Raw genomic sequence first — 17,364 nt, 5'->3', positions numbered from 1 at the left:
CCTAAAACTGGCAATCCTCCTGGAGGAAACTTCTTTTAAAAAAAACTGGAGGGATTCTTTGTGGTGATGCTCAGCACATTGTCAAAGGATGCTACATCACTTTGGCCACAAGCATCCCTTCTCATAAACTGAGAAGAAAACCCGGCAAGCAAGCAAGTTGTGTTTCTGGATTTAGACTGGTGAAAGTATTACATGGCATGAAGCCTTTTGGATGTTTCTGAGGTGTGCCATTTTAAAAGTTCAAAACTATTTAATAAACTTTAATGGATTTTTTGGCTTTTTCTCATTGTATTTTTTTCTTGAGGCTTTTTCAAATGTTCCTTTACGTTTAAATCTAAAAGAGAATGTCCTTTGTGCTTCAGATCTGTCATGGTGTTTTCCGACGAGTTGTAATTACCACAAGTTCCTAATCGTAAACTGACCTATAGGAAGAGCCTGTCATTGCACCACAGCATAGCAGCAACTCACTCACAGCTTTCAGCTTTCTGTGTTTGCATACTATACGGAAATCTGCATATTAATATCAATTAAATCAGATAATAGCAACATCCAGATTTATGCAAAAAAAAATTTACAGTTGTTGCTAGGCAAAATTCAGACTAATTTAATTAATATTTTTTTCTGAATTTTGTATTGCAGTTAGCACCAAGTTTTCTAAAAACAAATTCCTCATTTAGTACAACGAAAGTGATCACAGCAATGATTTAAATGGTTAAAAATGATTTTCCTTTCTCTTTCTATTACACAGTAGGGTTATTAACATCTGAACCTTCACCTGTGCTGATATTATAACAGTCAGTAAAAGTCGTGTAGATAGGGATTTTGTTGATTTAATCGGTGGCCTTCGTTTCAACATGCTTCCAGTTGGAAAGCACTTCTACTTGATGCTGCTTGTCTTTTTGTCTCCGTCGGGCCTGTAGTCAAAATGAGTATTCTAATGTGTTATTCATCTGTGGTGAAACTTCCATTTTGTGGTTTGCCACCAGTTATAAAGCACATGCATTTAACTAAAAGTGTAGAAGCTCTGCACAAAGCTAAATATTGGCAATTTCATTTTTCTGTAAAATAATTGTTATGACTTTAAAGCTTATTAATATTGGCTTGTATTGTTTGTAGATGCATATGAAACTGCCAAACTGCTTTGTGACCAATTTTATATGGACTCTCCGACACTGGAAAGTGGACCAACATAATGGTAAGGAATCATGAGTTATTTGACACCAGTTATTGGTGTTAAATTTATTGACCTTGTGGCATGTCAGGATTTTTTTCATGCAACTGTTCCTAAAAAAAAAATACATGCTCAGACTTCTTGAAATTAGTGTTTTGCTTATCCTGAGGTCTAATGCATAAATCAGTACTTCTCTCAACATTGCACAGATACAGAGTTATCCTATTTACACTTGCCATTTTTCCTCATCCCTACCCGTTGTTGATGCATGCCAATTGATTTTTTTGTGAGGCACTAATTGACTTTCTTGGAAAGGAAATTTGTAAATTGTAATTGTTATTCCAGCTGTGAGTGCTTCAGGACCAGTCCACATTGTTTATGTGCCATCACATCTCTACCACATGCTGTTTGAACTTTTCAGGTAAGAAACGAGGCTGTTGCATGAACAATTGAAATTACTATTGCAAAGCCTTTGTGTCTGATTATCTTTTGTATTTTAGCTCTTTTGAGAAAAAAACTGAACACTAAATTTCAGTAGAGGTGGTGCTCATTATGCATTGAGTGCAAAATACATTTGTTTCCTTATCGGGTGATCTTAAATTAAGGGTTTGACATTGTTGCCTATTTATCCAACTTTCCTCATCCACTTTGGTTTACACACAAGGAACAATGATAATCTGACATTAATTAACTGAGTAACTTAACAGTGCTGAACACTGTGATAAACACATGACACCTGGCAAACTTGTTTGCTCTCTGTAGTCTTCCAGTCACAAAATACTCCATTCTTGTGTGTGCAAAATAGTTTGTGGTACAATAGCTTGGAAACTCAGACATTTAATTAAATTCCTTTCATTGAAATTTAAACCACAGTAGGTAAGCAATGGCTATGTAATGGTGAGAGCCAAGATAGGATCTTGTACTGGATTGCTTCAAGAGCTAACAGACTTTCATTGACTTTTGTATCATGTGATTAATAAGTGGCAATAGAATACTGCACTGAAGATGTAACTTTCACTTGCAAAGTCAGCATAACTGGATTTGAGTTATAACTGCATTTTATTGCTGCAGTGGGAATTGTGTTGCTCATCAACTTTTGTTATACTAAGATTAATCCTGCATGTACAATAGTGAATAATCTATTCATTCTCAAGAAATACTGTTTTTCTGCATGTGCAATATTGTTACTATAAATTGTATTTTACATTTTGTAAATTTATGAAATAGTTTTTAAAAATTATTCTTCAGCTATAGTCCATCTTGTATCGTCAATAGGTTTTTAATAGTAACTACTTGGCATTGCTTTGGTGACTGTGCTGCACCTATTTGACAAATACATTCAGTGATATGCTGTCTTTTTATATTCAAGAATGCCATGAGAGCTACTGTGGAAATCACGAAATCTAGTCCTCGTCTTCCGCCCATTAAAGTAAGAATTTCACTGGGTGGAGAAGATGTCACAATTAAGGTGAAAGTATTTAAAGTCTTTTAACTTGATTTGTTTGTATGAGACAGTAAAGTATACAAATTTGATATTTCAACTTCTACTTCTAAACTATGTGCTAAGTCTTTTTTAAAAAAAGATAAATTTCCCTGAAGCTACACTCTTCTGATTCTGGAACCTTATTGCTTTCATAAATATGGAATTTTGATCACGTGTTAAGGTTTTGCAATATCATACAAAATAATTATTTTCCTTATTTTTTATTACATAGATGAGTGACAAAGGTGGTGGTGTCCCCTTGAGTAAGATAGACCGATTGTTCAGTACATGTACAGCACAGCTCCTACGCCACACTTGGGAAGTTCTGGAGGAGCACCACTGGTATGCATTTATTTACACACTGCCTTACCTAGATAATGTAGCAGGTAAAACATGTACTCTGATATATTTTAACTGCCATGAGTGAATCCTTCCGCTTATGATGTGGTTGTCTTATGCAATATTTTTTTTGCATATTAGGCTGGTTTGCTATGGGCTCCCTATTTCAAGACTTTATGCAAGTACTTTCAAGGGGACCTTCAACTCTATTCTATGGAGGGTTATGGAACAGATGCAGTCATTTACCTAAAGGTAAACGTCTACTCTTGGAAAATTGACTAAAGCATTCAGCTTTTTTCTATTATTTCAGAATGAAATGTAGCAAAACATTTTAAAATGGGGTTTGACGACAATTATTGTGGTTAAAAACCAGATCGGATAGGAAAAGATTTCTATTAATATAGCATATTTCAAAGGTTCTGGATGCTCCAAAGTACTTCACTAGGTGTACATATAGCATTATCCCACAAAAAGCAATGAGATGCTCAAATTATCTATTTTCACAATGTTGGTAATGAGTTGAATATTAGCCAGCAGAATTACTTATTTTCCTTCATATATGGTAACTATGGGATGCCTTGCATCTACCTAAGAGGGTAGTTTAGCTTCTGTGAGATAGCAGCTCCAGCAGTCCAGTTCTCCCTCAGTACTATACTGAGCTGTTAATCTGGATTATGTGCTCACAATCGCTGAAGTGGAGCTTGAAACTACAGCCTCTGGCTTAGATGCAAGTACAATATCTGAATCAAAGTGGCATTGATTGAAAGATATATAATAAAACTATTAATTGTTCAAAGACTTCACAAACACCATGTAATTATAGTCTTAAATATGAGTACTGCAAAATTTGATTTTTATCAATGGTGCTGTGGTCATGATGACAAATCTGCAAAATACTAATTTGTTGGTGTCATGTTTTTGACAGGGCAAATGAGAAAGTAATATTTGCCAGGAGACATGAGTCAATTTCAGAACTGTAGATTAGTCAGTAGCACTGTTTGACATGATGAAAAGAACAAAACAAGCTTTTGGAACCAAAAGGGGTGGCAGAAATAAATCCTCGGAAGTAAGGGCAATATTCTAAGTGTTGGAGAGAAGTAGCAAACTAAACAATTTGAGAGAAAGAAATTACAGATGATGGTAACAGAGTTAATATGCTTTTAAAGAATGTGGAGAAGGGTGGCATTTAGCAATGTACGGGGACGGGGGGAGTGGGGGTGTGCAAACTGGGATGCAATACTGATTCAGGTGAGAGGTTGAAGCATGGCCTTGAGAGCCGCACAGGAAGATGGTGTACAAAGATAACCAAGTTGATTGCAGAAATTGGGAATTCTTTGTGCATTAGTTGTGGATGGTGCTCAATTTAAGAATCCATATTGCTACTTAATTTAGTCTATGCTACGTTTGTGACTCTTCCTTAAGCTTTTGTGTTCAGTATGCAAACTGTCCTGCATTTCTCTGGAAAAATGACCCATGTCTCTTGACAGATATGGTTTTCACAGCTGAGTCTTGGTTTATAGCTATTTGGACACTGACCTAGCCAAGATGCTGTTCTGCTCAAAGTTAATATGATATGGATATGTGCTGCTAGAGTTAATAAGCCCTTAATCTGAGCATTTCTTTTACAATTGAAACATATTCCATAGAAAGTTGTCAGTTCTCTTTCTATACAGAGTTTAATTTCAGTAATTTAACTTGAATGCGTATCAATGTCATTTGATAATCTTCTGCCCTATGCAACATTCCTGAGGATGACCATCAAGAAAAACTTTGGTTAGGATTGTATGTTATATTTTAATTACAGTTTTTATTACTAAACTCATGAGTTGTGTAGATCTCAGCAGAAAATCACTCAGTTCAGTTTTCATTAACTATCTCATTAGATATATAGAACAGTAACAGGCCCTTCGGCCCACAATTTTATGCCAACATTTTATCCTGCTATCTAACCCTTCCCTCCCACATCACCCCCCCATCTCTCTATCATTCATGTGTCTATCTAAGAGTCTGTTAGATGGCCCCAAATGTGCCTGCCCCCACAACCTCTGCCGACGTGCGTTCCACACACCCACCACTGTGCTTTTTAAAAAAAAACTTACCCCTGACATCCCCCTTGTATCTTCCTCCAATCACCTTAAAATTATGTCCGCTTGTGTTAGCCACTGTAGCCCTGGGAAAAAGTCTGACTGTCCACTCGATCTATGCCTCTTATCATTTTGTACACCTCTATCAAGTCACCTCTCATCCTCCTCCTCTCCAAAGAGAAAAGCCCTAGCTCACTCATCCTATCCTCATAAGACATGCTCTCCAATCCAGGCAACATCCTGGTAAATCTCCTCTGCACCCTCTCTAAAGCTTCCATATCCTTCATATAATGAGGCAACCAGAATGGAACACAATGCTCCAAGTGTGGTCTAACCATAGATATATGTAAGTGTTATTTAGAAAATAATTTGCACACTATTTCTTAATCTATTGAAAGCTTGCTCGAGATTGTTTATTGGGGCAGATCTCTCTGTTGTCTATGCCCTGGATACCGCATTTTCTTCCATTGTTTTTGAGTTGTCCATGAGGCGAGCTTCATGATACTGGCAAGCAAGGGGTCCCTTCTGTCAAAGTGGCTTGCTCAAAATGACAAGAGCAGCAGTGAGACCCCAGCACAATGGTTGTGAAACCTTGCATTTGACATCACTCAATGTTAAAATTTGAAAAGTTAATAGAAACCTGTAGACTCTAAATTTAAATATTTTAATATTTAATAAGCAAGATTTTATCTGATTTTCATCCTGACATTGAAGTTCTTCCAGTTCATTTGATTGTGCCTGCATTTCCCTGCCTGAGCCAGATCAGTGAAGGTTTATGCTGTCCTGTTGTAGTGTGGATGTCGCCACTGCTTCTGCTTGGAATTACCAATCATGGACACAACTGCCGAGAGATCTGTTAAAGGTCTAGGGAACATTTCCCTTGGTACCGTAATAGCACTTCTGTCATCCCAGAAGAGGTTAGTTTGAAAAGTTAAATACATTAAAAAATCTGGAATTTTTGAGGTGTCTGAAATAATCTGATAAGACTTCAGAAGTTTGGGATTGAAGACTGATTTTGGGTTCTGAGCTGTTCTTTTTGTATTATGTTAACAATCTTTTCACAAGACATTGAACAATCAGAACTTACTTTCGGAAAGACCATAAGAATGTAACACAGGAGTGGAAATAAACCACTTGGCCCCTTGTGTCTGCTCTGCCATTCAGTAGGATCATGGCTCACCTTTTCCTCGGCACCACCTTCCCAACCTCATCCTTCATCCCTTGATTCTGTAAATATTTAAAAATCTGTCCCTATCTATCTTGAATATGCTCGGCAACTGAGCTTCCATGGTCCTCTTTGATTGTGATTTCTAAAAATTTACCACCCTTTAGGTGAAGAAATTTCAATGATTGATGTCTTGAATGTTTGAGTCCTTAATATAAGGCAGCGATCCTTGATTGTATATGTCGCAGCTAGGGGAAACATGAACTCTGGATCTACCCTGTCATGCCCTGTAAGAATTTTGTACTTTTTAATGAGATAATTTCTCATTCTTAATATGAGCCTAGCTTGCTCAATCTCTCTCCATTCAACATACCTGCCATCCCATGAATCAACTGGATGAACACTTCGTGCACATTCTTTTTGGAAAATATCCTTCCTTTGGTAGAGGCCAAACAAGGGTGTGATGCTATAGATGTTATCTCAACAGGGTACTGTGTAAATGGTGCAAGATGTTTTAATTCTTGGAATAAAACTGAGATGTAATAAAGGGCAGCTTACCTTTTGCTTCCCAATTCTTGCTGAACCTGGATACTAACTTTTAATGATTTTTGTCCAAGGGCATCCATGTCCCTCTGCACAGCAATGCCTTTCAGTCCATTGCTACTTAAAAAGTACTCTGCCTTTCTATTTTTCCAGCAAAGTGGATGACCTTGTGTGTCTCCAGACTACATTCAGATATGTTCCTTTACCCGTTCACTTAACAGTCTGTATTCCTCAAAGCTCCCCTGCATACTTTTTTGCAGATCCAGGGAATTTTATTGAATTCATTGGCCTCCATTTATTGTACTTGTAGCAAGACCAGGGTCGCCAAACTGGGAAAAGTCTGTACTAATTATTTCCATAGCACCCAGATCCTGAGTACTGAATTGGTATGGTGTTGGGTGAGGCATTCTGACAAAAATCTAATACATTCTTGTTGCTTGGATCTTGCATTCCAAATGATGAGCATCGTCTTCCTGCAGCCCAATAAACAAGTTCCAAAATAGAGTGAGGATTTACTTCTGTAATGTTTTTACTATGGCACCTTCTCTACAAAGAGCTAATCTTGTCAGGTCAAATGATTCCAACTCATTCTATTTATATTATGTTCAAGGAATATAATTGTCAGTCTAGTTAGTGTCAGTAACTAAATAACAGTTGACATACAGTTTACAGATAATAGGTGACCAGTGGCTGTACACTGATCTTTGAGCATTAAGTTAAGACTGGTGCCATTTTTAAAAACTCCAAACTCGGCAGACTGGGTGCATCCATGGAGAAAAACAGAATTTCTGTTTTGGTTCCATGGTTATTGGAACCAACTGTTCTGTCCAAAGGTCATTAACCTGAAATGTTAACTCTTGTTTGTCTCTAAAGATGCTGCCTACCCTGTTTATTTCCAGCATTTTCTGCTCTTTATTTCAGATTTCCAACACCTGAAGTATTATTCTTCCAGATTATTAATTACTGATATTTAGTTTGGATTGCAAGAAGTTTGGAAAGTCTTAAGGATTTGTTATGGCTAGTCAGTATTTGGTGGACTTGACCAGAGTCTTTAACACAAAATTCTGTGGAGAATAGATAGAGGTGCTTTGTTGGTTTTAGCTGGGAATAAACATGAGGAAAATGAGGGTTTAGGGAACCATTCTATCTCTAAGATAAGGAGCAAAGTCTTTTCAAATAACAAAAAAAAACTGATCTGCGTAGGATTGGGTCCCAGGTCTTCTGCAGACACTGACTCGGGGCTGGAACCACCTTGCTGACAGAAATTGAGTTGCCGTTTGGCCTTAATTTCTTTGCCTCGCCCCTTCCAAGCTGAAACTGTAAATGTGAACAGCATCTCCGAGCTGTTGTTGCACTACAGAGGTCAGTGAGGCTCTGTACTCGACAAGGTAAATTTTAGTTTTTCTTGAGATAGAGTAGCAGATGGTATATGCAAGGGAATTTGGAAGAGTTGCAGACTTCCCTATGGTGCAGCAACACATCAATTAAAAGCTCATTTGCAATGATAAAAAGAAAACCTTGCTGATAAGTTTGAGATATCTTTAGAGCAGCTATGACCTTGCATCCTGAAGCAATTGGTTTGTGGCAGACCAATGATGGCTGCTTTGGGACATGGACCAAACTTATTTGTGGCTACTGTGTTTTTTTTTTGTTTTTTTTTTACCTTTTACAGGCTTTGTATAGTTGGTAAGGCCAGTGTTTATTGCCTTCATTAAATTGCACTTGCCAAGATGTTTCAATTAATCGTCCGATACATTTATTCAAGGCAATTCGGATCTCCATCCTTATAGGAGATTACTATAACTGCTTCTATGGTATATTGATAGTGTCAGGCCATGTTTGGCTGATGTTCCTGCTATGGTTAAAGAGAGTTTATTTGTAGAAGCTTGTTTGAGGTTTGGAGTAGTGCAAGGGACTGATAGGGGAAAGGTGATTGTTGTGGTCACATTCTGTTAGATAAAGATTGTTGATAATTTAGTTGTGGTGACACAAGAGGTTCTGCAGATGCTGGAATCTGGAACAACACACACAAATGCTGGAGGAACTCAGGTCAGGTAGCATCTAAGGAGGGAAATAAACAGTCAACTGCATCTGGTGCAGCCTTTTCTATATCAGTGAGACCCGATGCAGATTGGGTGACCACTTCGTCAAGCACCTTCACTCTGTCCGCTGCAACACCCACTTCAATTCCATTTCCCATTTCCCATACTGACATGTCTATCCACGGCCTCCTCTACTGCCACTTTGGGGCCTGACACAGGTTGGAGGAGCAACACCTCGTATTCTGCATTGATAGTCTCTAACCTGACAGCATCAACATTGATTTAGAGTCATAGAACGCTGAGAGGTAATGTTGCAGCTCTATAAGACTCTGGTTAGACCACACTTGGAATATTGTGTTCAGTTCTGGTGGTCACATTATAGGAAGGGCATGGAAGCTTTGGAGTGGGTGCAGTGGAGATTTACAAGAATGTTACCTGGGTTGGAGAGCATGTCTTATGAGGAAAGGTTGAGCAAGTTAAGGGTTTTTGGAGTGACGGAGGATGAGAGAAGACTTGATAGAGTTATATAAGATTAAGAGGCATAGAGTGGACAGGCCAGCATTTTTTCCCAAGGTGGTAATGGCTAATACTGGAGGTCACCGGTTTAAGGTGTGTGGAGGAAGGTATAAAGGGGATGTCAGAGGTAAGTGTTTTTTTTACACTAAGAGTGGTGGGTGCATGGAACACACTGCAGGCAGAGTTGGGGGGAAGGTACATTAGGGACATTTGAGAGACTCTTAGATAGACACATGAATGATAGAAAAATTGAGGGCTATGTGGGAGGGAAGGGTTAGATAGATATCAGAGCAGGATAAAATGTCAGCATGACGTGGTGAGCCGAAGGGCCTGTACTGTGCTGTAATGTTCCCACGTATTCCCAGCTCCCTTTTGTTCTAAACCGCACACCCTAGAGCTCTACCATTCGCTGTGTAAGTCTTACCCTGGTTTGTCCTCCCCAAGTGTAACACCTCACACTTGTCTGCATTAAATTCCATCTGCCATTTTTCAGCCCATTTTCCTAGCTGGTCAAGATCACGCTGCAAGCTTTGATAGCCTTCCTCATTGTCCACTACACCCCCGATCGTGGTGTTATCTGCAAATTTGCTGATCCAGTTTACCACATCATCCAAATCATTAATATATGATAAACACAATGGACCCAGCGCCAATCCCTGTGGACCACCACTAGTCAGAGGCTTCCAGGCAGAGACAACCATCTACTACCACTCTCTGGCTTCTCCCACAAAGACAATGTTGAATCCAATTGGCTACTTTGTCCTGAATGACAAGCGACTTAACCTTCTGGACCAGCTTCCATGCGGGACTTTGTCAAAGGCCTTGCTAAAGTCCATGTAGACAATGTCCATGGCCTTTCCTTCATTAACTTTCTTGGTAACCTCCTCGAAAAACTCTATAAGATTGGTTAGACATGACCAACCATGCACAAAGCCATGTTGACTATCCCCAATCAAGTCCTGTCTATCCAAATACTTGTATATTCTGTCCCTTAGAATGCCTTCCAGTAACTTACCCACGACTGACATCAGAGTCACATCCGATTAATTTCCCAGCTTATTCTTGGAGCCTTTCTTGAATAACAGAACAACATTAGCTATCCTCCAGTCCCCCAACACCTCACCTGTGGCTAAGGATATTTTAAGTATCTCTGCCAGGGCCCCTGCAGTTTCTGTAATAGCCTCCCACAAGGTCCGGGTGACACCTTGTCAGGCCCTAGGGATTTATCCACCTTAATTTGCCTCAAGACAGCCAGCACCATCTCTTCCATAATCCGGACACGGTCCATGACTTCACTACTATTTTGCCTCAGTTTTATAGTCTCTGTGTCTGTCTCCAGACCAAATATGGATGCAAAAAAATTAATTTAAGGTCTTCCCCCCCATCTCTTTTGGCTCCATGCATAGATGACCATGCTGCTCTCAAGAGCACCAATTTTGTCCCTTACTACCCTTTTGCTCTTAATATAGCTATAGAAACCCTTGGGATTCTCTTGCACCTTGTCGTGCCAGAGCAACATCATGGCCTCTTTTTGCCCTCCTGATTTCTCTCGTGTTCTCTAACTTCCAGTAACCCTTCCTCTGTTTTCCCCTTACACCCCCTTGTTTTCCCACATCTCTTCCCCTCCCCTGCCCTCATGACCTGCCATCACCTCCTTCCTATTCCCCACCTCCTTCCCTTTATTCCATGGTCTACTGTCCTTTTCAGATTTCTCCTCCTTCAGCCCTTTGCCTTTTGCACCTATCACCTCCCAGCTTCTTGCATCATTCCCTTTTATCCCCTTCTCCCTCCCACCCCCCTACCTACCCCCCTCATCTGGACTCGCCTATCACCTGCCAGCTTGTGCTCCTCCCCCTACCTTTTTATTCTGGTTTTGGCCCCCTTCCTTTCCAGTCCTGTTGAAGGGTTTTGACCCGAAACGTCGACTGTTTATTTCCCTCCATGGATGCTGCCTGACCTGCTGAGTTCCTCCAGTCTTTTGTGTGAATTTAATGGCGATAGTTTTGCATTGAGATGTATTTAAGGTCAGTGATCTATTTGAAGAGAAGGGAAATAAAGATGCTTCGCACTCTGTCTTTAAAACTTTCACACTAAATTTAGGTCCTTAGGCCTTCAATCTTAAGGTTCGTTTTCACTGAAACCACCTTTTGTTGATAATTGGCTTTGTGTCATGCCACTTCTTGTGCCTGTGCACTTCCCACCCATATGGACAAAAGCCCCTCTGGTAGAGTATATATTGCAACTACTCCACAATGTCCATTTGTACCTCAAGTATCATGCATTGCATTCCTGATGCCAAGCAGTTTCACTCCCACTAACTTGCCTGATTTATCCTGTCATCTAGCATTTACTGCTTTAAAGCTCAAGAAAAATAGAACCATAGAACACTACAGCACAGGAAACAGGCCATTCGGCCCTTCTAGTCTGTGCTGAAACAGTATTCCACTAGTCCCATTTACCTGCACCCAAGTCCATAACCCTCCAGACCTCTCCCGTCCATGTATCTATCCAATTTATTCTTAGAACTCGAGTGAGCCCACATTTACTACGTCAGATGGCAGCCCGCTCCATACTCCCTCCACTCTGAGTGAAGAAGTTCCCCCTAAACTTTTCCCCTTTCACCCTAAAGCCGTGTCCTTTCGTACTTATCTCTCCTAATCTAGGTGGAAAGAGCCTACTTGCATTAACTCTGTCTATACCCCTCATAATTTTATAAACCTCTACCAAATCTCCCCTCATTCTTCTGCACTCCAAGGAATAAAGTCCTAACCTGTTCAATCTTTCCCTGTAATTCAACTCCTGAAGACCGGCAACATTGTAGTAAATCTCCTATGCACTCTTTCAATCTTACAAATATCCTTCCTATAGTTAGGTGACCAGAACTGCACACAATACTCCAAATTTGGCCTCACCAATGTCTCATACAACCTGACCATAACATCCCAACTCCTGTACTCAATACTTTGATTTAAGAATGTCAGGATGCCAAATGCCTTCTTTACAACCCTGTCTACTTGTGACGCCACTTTCAGGGAATTACGTATCTGAACTCCAGATCCCTTTGTTCCTCTGCACTCCTCAGTGACCTACCATTTACTGTGTATGTCCTACCTTGATTTGTCCTTCCAAAATGCAACACCTCACACTTGTCTGCATTAAATTCCATCTGATATTTTCTGGCCCATTCTTCCAGTTGGTTCAGATCCCTCTGCAAGCTTTGAAAGCCTTCCTCGCTGTCCACTACGCCTCCAGTCTTAGTATCATCAGCAAACTTGCTGATCCAATTTACCACATTATCATCTAGATCATTGATATATACAACAAACAACAATGGCCCCAGCACAGATCCCTGAGGCACACCACTAGTCACAGGACTCCAGTCTGAGAAACAATCATCCACTACCACTCTGTCTTCTCCCACACAGCCAATTTCGAATCCAGTTTACAACCTTTCCATGGATACCTAGTGTCTGAACCTTCTGAACTAAGCTCCCATGTGGGTCCTTGTCAAAGGCCTTACTAGAGTCCATGTAGGACAACATCCACAGCCTTTCCTTCATCTACTTTCTTGGTAACCTACTCAAAAAAAAAACTCTACAAGATTCATTAAACACAATCTACCATGCACAAAGCCATGCTGACTAGCCCTAATCAGCCCTTGGCTATCCAAATACTTGTAAATCCGATCTCTCAGAACACCTTCCAATAATTTACCCACACTGATATCAGGCTCACTGGCCTGTAATTACCTGGTTTACTTTTAGATCCTTTTGTAAACAATGGAACTACATGAGCTACCCCTCCAGTCTTCTGGCACCGCACCAATGGCTAAGGACACTTTAAATATATCTGCCAGGGCCCCTGCAATTTCTACACTAGTCTCTCTCAATGTCTGAGGGAAATATCTTATCAGGCCTGGGGATTTATCTACCTTTATTCACTGTAAGCAGCAAGCACCTCCTCCTCTTTAATCTCTATATGTTCCATGACACTATTGCCTGTTTCCCTTCCTTCCATATCCACGATGCCAGTTTCCTGAGTAAATACTGATGCAAAAAACTGTTTAAGATCTCCCCCATCTCCTGAGGCTCCACACATAGACGACCACTCTGATCTTCTAGGGGACCAATTTTGTCCCTTACTATCCTTTTATTCTCATATACTTATAGAAACCCTTCGGGTTTACCTAACATTATCTGCAAAAGCAACCTCATGTCTTTTTGCCTTCCTGATTTCCTTTTTTAGTATTTTCTTTCTTTCTTCTATATTCTTCAAGTACCATAGAACCATACAGCATAAAACAGGCCCTTCGGCCCACCATGTTTGTGCCGTCCGTTGTACCTCATTTGTTCCTAGTTGCCTATAGCTGCTATACACCTTTCTCTTTTTCTTAACCAGATTGCCAATATCCCTTGAAAACCAAGGTTCCCTATGCTTGTTAACTTTGCTTTAATCTTGGCAGGAACATGCAAACTCTGCGCACTCAAACTTTCGCCTTTGAAGGCCTTCCACTTACTGAGCACATCCTTGCCAGAAAACAACTTATCCCAATCCACTCTTCCTAGATCCTTTCTCATTTCCACAAAATTGGCCTTTCTCCAATTTAGAACCTCAACCCGAGGACCAGACCTGTCCTTATCCATGATTAACTTGAAACTAATGATATTATGGTCACTGGACCCAAATGCTCACCTACACATACTTCTGTCACCTGACCTGTCTGGTTCCCTAAAGGAGATCAAGTATTGCATTCTCTCTCGTTGGTACCTCTATATATTGATTTAGAAAACTTTCCTGAACACATTTGACAAATTCCAAGCCATCCAGCCCTTTCACAGTGTGGGAGTCCCAGTCACATGTGGAAAGTTAAAATCCCCTACTATTACAACTTTCTGTATCTTATATCGGTCTGCTATCTCACTACAGATTTGTTCCTCCAATTCCCTCTTGACTATTGGGTGGCCTATAATACAACCCTATTAGTGTGGCCACACCTTTCCTATTTCTCAGCTCCACCCATATGACCTCAGTAGACGAGCCCTCCGGCTGTCCTGTCGATGCACAGCTGTGATATTTTCCCTGACTAGTAATGCCACTCCTCTCCCTTTCCATCCCTCCCCCTCTATCACGTCTGAAACAACGGAACCCCGGAACATTAAGCTGCCAGTCCTGCTCTTCCTGCATCCAAGTCTCACTAATAGCAATAATGTCATAATTCCACATGCCAATCCATGCCCTAAACTCATCTGCCTTACCTACAATACTACTTGCATTGAAATCGATGCACCTGAGAACATTTCTATCACGTACAAACCTTTGATTTCTGTCGATACCTGCAGTCCTTGCATGACCTTTTTCCTCCTCCATCTCACTAGTCTGCTCTGACACTCTGGTTCCCCTCCCCCTGCAAAATCTAGTTTAAACCACCACCCCCCCCCCCCAGAGCAGCACTAGCAAACCTACTCTGCTTGCTTATAATCATGATTCCCTGCCAAAGGGAAACCACCAAGGCCAGTACATCATGATTTCTGTTGTGTTATCAAAATAGGGGTATTAGACTTTTGTAACAAAAAGAAAAATGCACAATTTTTTTCATTTCAGAGCTATTATCTCATTCAAATGTTTATTATATTTACATGCTCACTCTCAGTATTTGTTTTACAGGCTCTAACAAAAGACTCAGTAGAAAGGCTACCAGTATATAACAAATCTGCCTGGCGACACTACCAACATAATCATGAGGCTGACGATTGGTGTATACCTAGTAGTGATCCAAAGAACTTGGCTGTACACAAGATCCAGCATTGATGCACAAAGCCACCAGTTCAGTGATCTGAAAAAGAATAATGTAGTTCTATGCCCATTTGACATGACAGTCAAGCCACAGAATGTGATTTTTAGACACAGCATGGTTCTTTCAGTAGAATAGAGGGGATTTTTGAAGTATGATATCCTTAAGTGATCAACTTTGAGTTGACACTGTCCCTTTTTTCATAGAATGTTGCGACCCGTGTTGAGAGACTGCTTATGTAGGAAGAGGGGAGAAAGTTGGCACAATAAACAATGCATTCCAAGATTAACAAACCCAATTGCAAGGACTTCTGGTGCCATTAAAAATCTGGATTAATAAATAAGGAATGTGGTCATCTTAACAGTATTGCAGGAGAGACTGAACTTCCACTTAAAAACCACAGTCACATTTCAGATTCTTGTTCTAATACGCATTACAAAAAAGAAAAATCATATTTCAATCATCATGTTTTATGATACAAGTTCTCTATATGCTATTGGTCTAAATGACATTTCACAGGCCAGTAAAAATAGCTTTACCATATTAAGTTCTATATACGATTGCATTATTAAAGTCAACTTTTTTTTATTGTGTTGTATGGATTGTTGGTTCTGAAGCATGATCTTCAAAGGCTCTTGGCCTACATTGAGATGAGTTAGGAATAGATTCTGAAGCATAGGAACAAGTTTATGACATTCAGTCTGTCAAACTCGCTCTATTGTTTCTGTTAACAATACCAACATATTCATTCTAATTTATTTCTTTCATGTCTTTTTAATTTTACATAAATACTCATGCAGCAATGACACTTTGGCACATGATTCTCTGTCCTTCCAATTTCTTTTGTTTTGGGGGGGAGGGGTGGATTTACTTAGCTTTTCGTTACATTATTACACTTCCATGCTGTGCATTCTCCAGCAAGAAGACACCATCTTCCTTGTCAATTTCCTCCTCCATTTTGTTTTAAAGAGATGTCAGTTGAATGGCCTCAGCTGCCTTTCCCGGAAATACTACCAGTGTTTATTCTGCTTCCAGTACTGCCCCCACATCTCTCCATCGATAGGCTAGATCTAACGTGTTTATTTCCAAAACCAGGCAATCTTAACATGGGGAAAACCAAAAAGAATATTCATTATAATTAAAGTAGTAACTGCCTGCTTTTATATTCTGTCGTTTTATCAAGAAGATTCCCCCCACCCCCCTTCCCTACCTCCCCTCTCCCACCACTCTATTTCCACCTGCTGGGCAGGGATTTATGTTCTGGGTTATGCATCTGCAAGAAAGATCACTTAACACAATTGCATTAAACATGACAGTTTTCTATTTATCTATTTACCTGCTGTCTGGAAACCTTCTCTTTCTCGGCATAGTGTTAGTTGCAAACTTCTCTATCCTATATTCAAATTATTTTTAATATATTAGTAAAGTGCTACATGTTTATTTTTGTTTGTATATTAATTCTGTATGCACCTGTACATGTCCTTTATATAGAATGTGCCAAAGATCACATTGGTGTGGAAAGTGAATCATTGACCCTTCAAATTTTGAAAAGCATTTGCTGAGAGTGTTTTTGTTAATCTATCTTCTAAACTTTAAATGGTTAAGCATCAAGCTTGTTTGTGTCTCTTTTATAAACAAACTTTGACTTTGTAATACATGAGCACTAAACATTGTATGATTAGATGTGGTTCTGAATTCACAGTACTTTTGTCTATCTGTGTACATCGACATTGTAAATGGACTTGAAAGCAGAATTATGCTCAACATGATAAAATAAGAAGAACAATTGTTTTAACTTCTATTAAATCTTAAGATTGGTCAAATATGGTTCAAAAATGCACTATCAAAAATCAATTTTTAAATAAAATGGATAATTTTAAATGTATTTTGTTGTTTATTGGTTTGCAGGTACTTTTCATTCGCTCTAGGATTACATATGGAAAGATTTTGTAAGGCTTAAATTCAGTTTGTGTTTACCTTTTTGAGTGATAGTGACCGAAAAGCAACAGTGCAAAATATTTCAAATTGAATTTTCACCAACAAACTTTACTCCCCATCTGAATGGCACAGGTGCACAGTCAAATGTTGAATACTCAAGCTACTTCACTTTTCACATGCATGATATAAATGAAGCAGTAGCTCGCATAAATCCTGAGGCTTTCAACAAAATGACAAAGATTGCCTGTTGTAATCAAATACTAAATACCTTCTGCTGAAGGAGCTTCATCTT

At 39.6% G+C, this 17,364-nt stretch overlaps 1 protein-coding gene across 1 annotated transcript in view; it reads left to right on the top strand.

The window, feature by feature from the left end:
* Positions 1-17,015, top strand: part of LOC127582968 (pyruvate dehydrogenase (acetyl-transferring) kinase isozyme 2, mitochondrial-like) — a 28,600-nt gene extending 11,585 nt beyond the window's left edge. Inside the window, 8 exon segments of the mRNA XM_052038628.1 lie at positions 1,117-1,178; positions 1,180-1,195; positions 1,517-1,591; positions 2,539-2,639; positions 2,887-2,935; positions 2,938-2,996; positions 3,135-3,245; positions 15,008-17,015. Coding sequence (XP_051894588.1) covers positions 1,117-1,178; positions 1,180-1,195; positions 1,517-1,591; positions 2,539-2,639; positions 2,887-2,935; positions 2,938-2,996; positions 3,135-3,245; positions 15,008-15,151 — 617 coding nt within the window. The 3' untranslated portion in view covers positions 15,152-17,015.
* The last annotated feature ends 349 nt before the right edge of the window (positions 17,016-17,364 follow it).

Source organism: Pristis pectinata, chromosome 25, assembly GCF_009764475.1.
Source record: "Pristis pectinata isolate sPriPec2 chromosome 25, sPriPec2.1.pri, whole genome shotgun sequence".
Classification (NCBI taxonomy): Eukaryota; Metazoa; Chordata; class Chondrichthyes; order Rhinopristiformes; family Pristidae; genus Pristis; species Pristis pectinata.
This window is presented reverse-complemented; position numbering and strand designations above follow the sequence as displayed.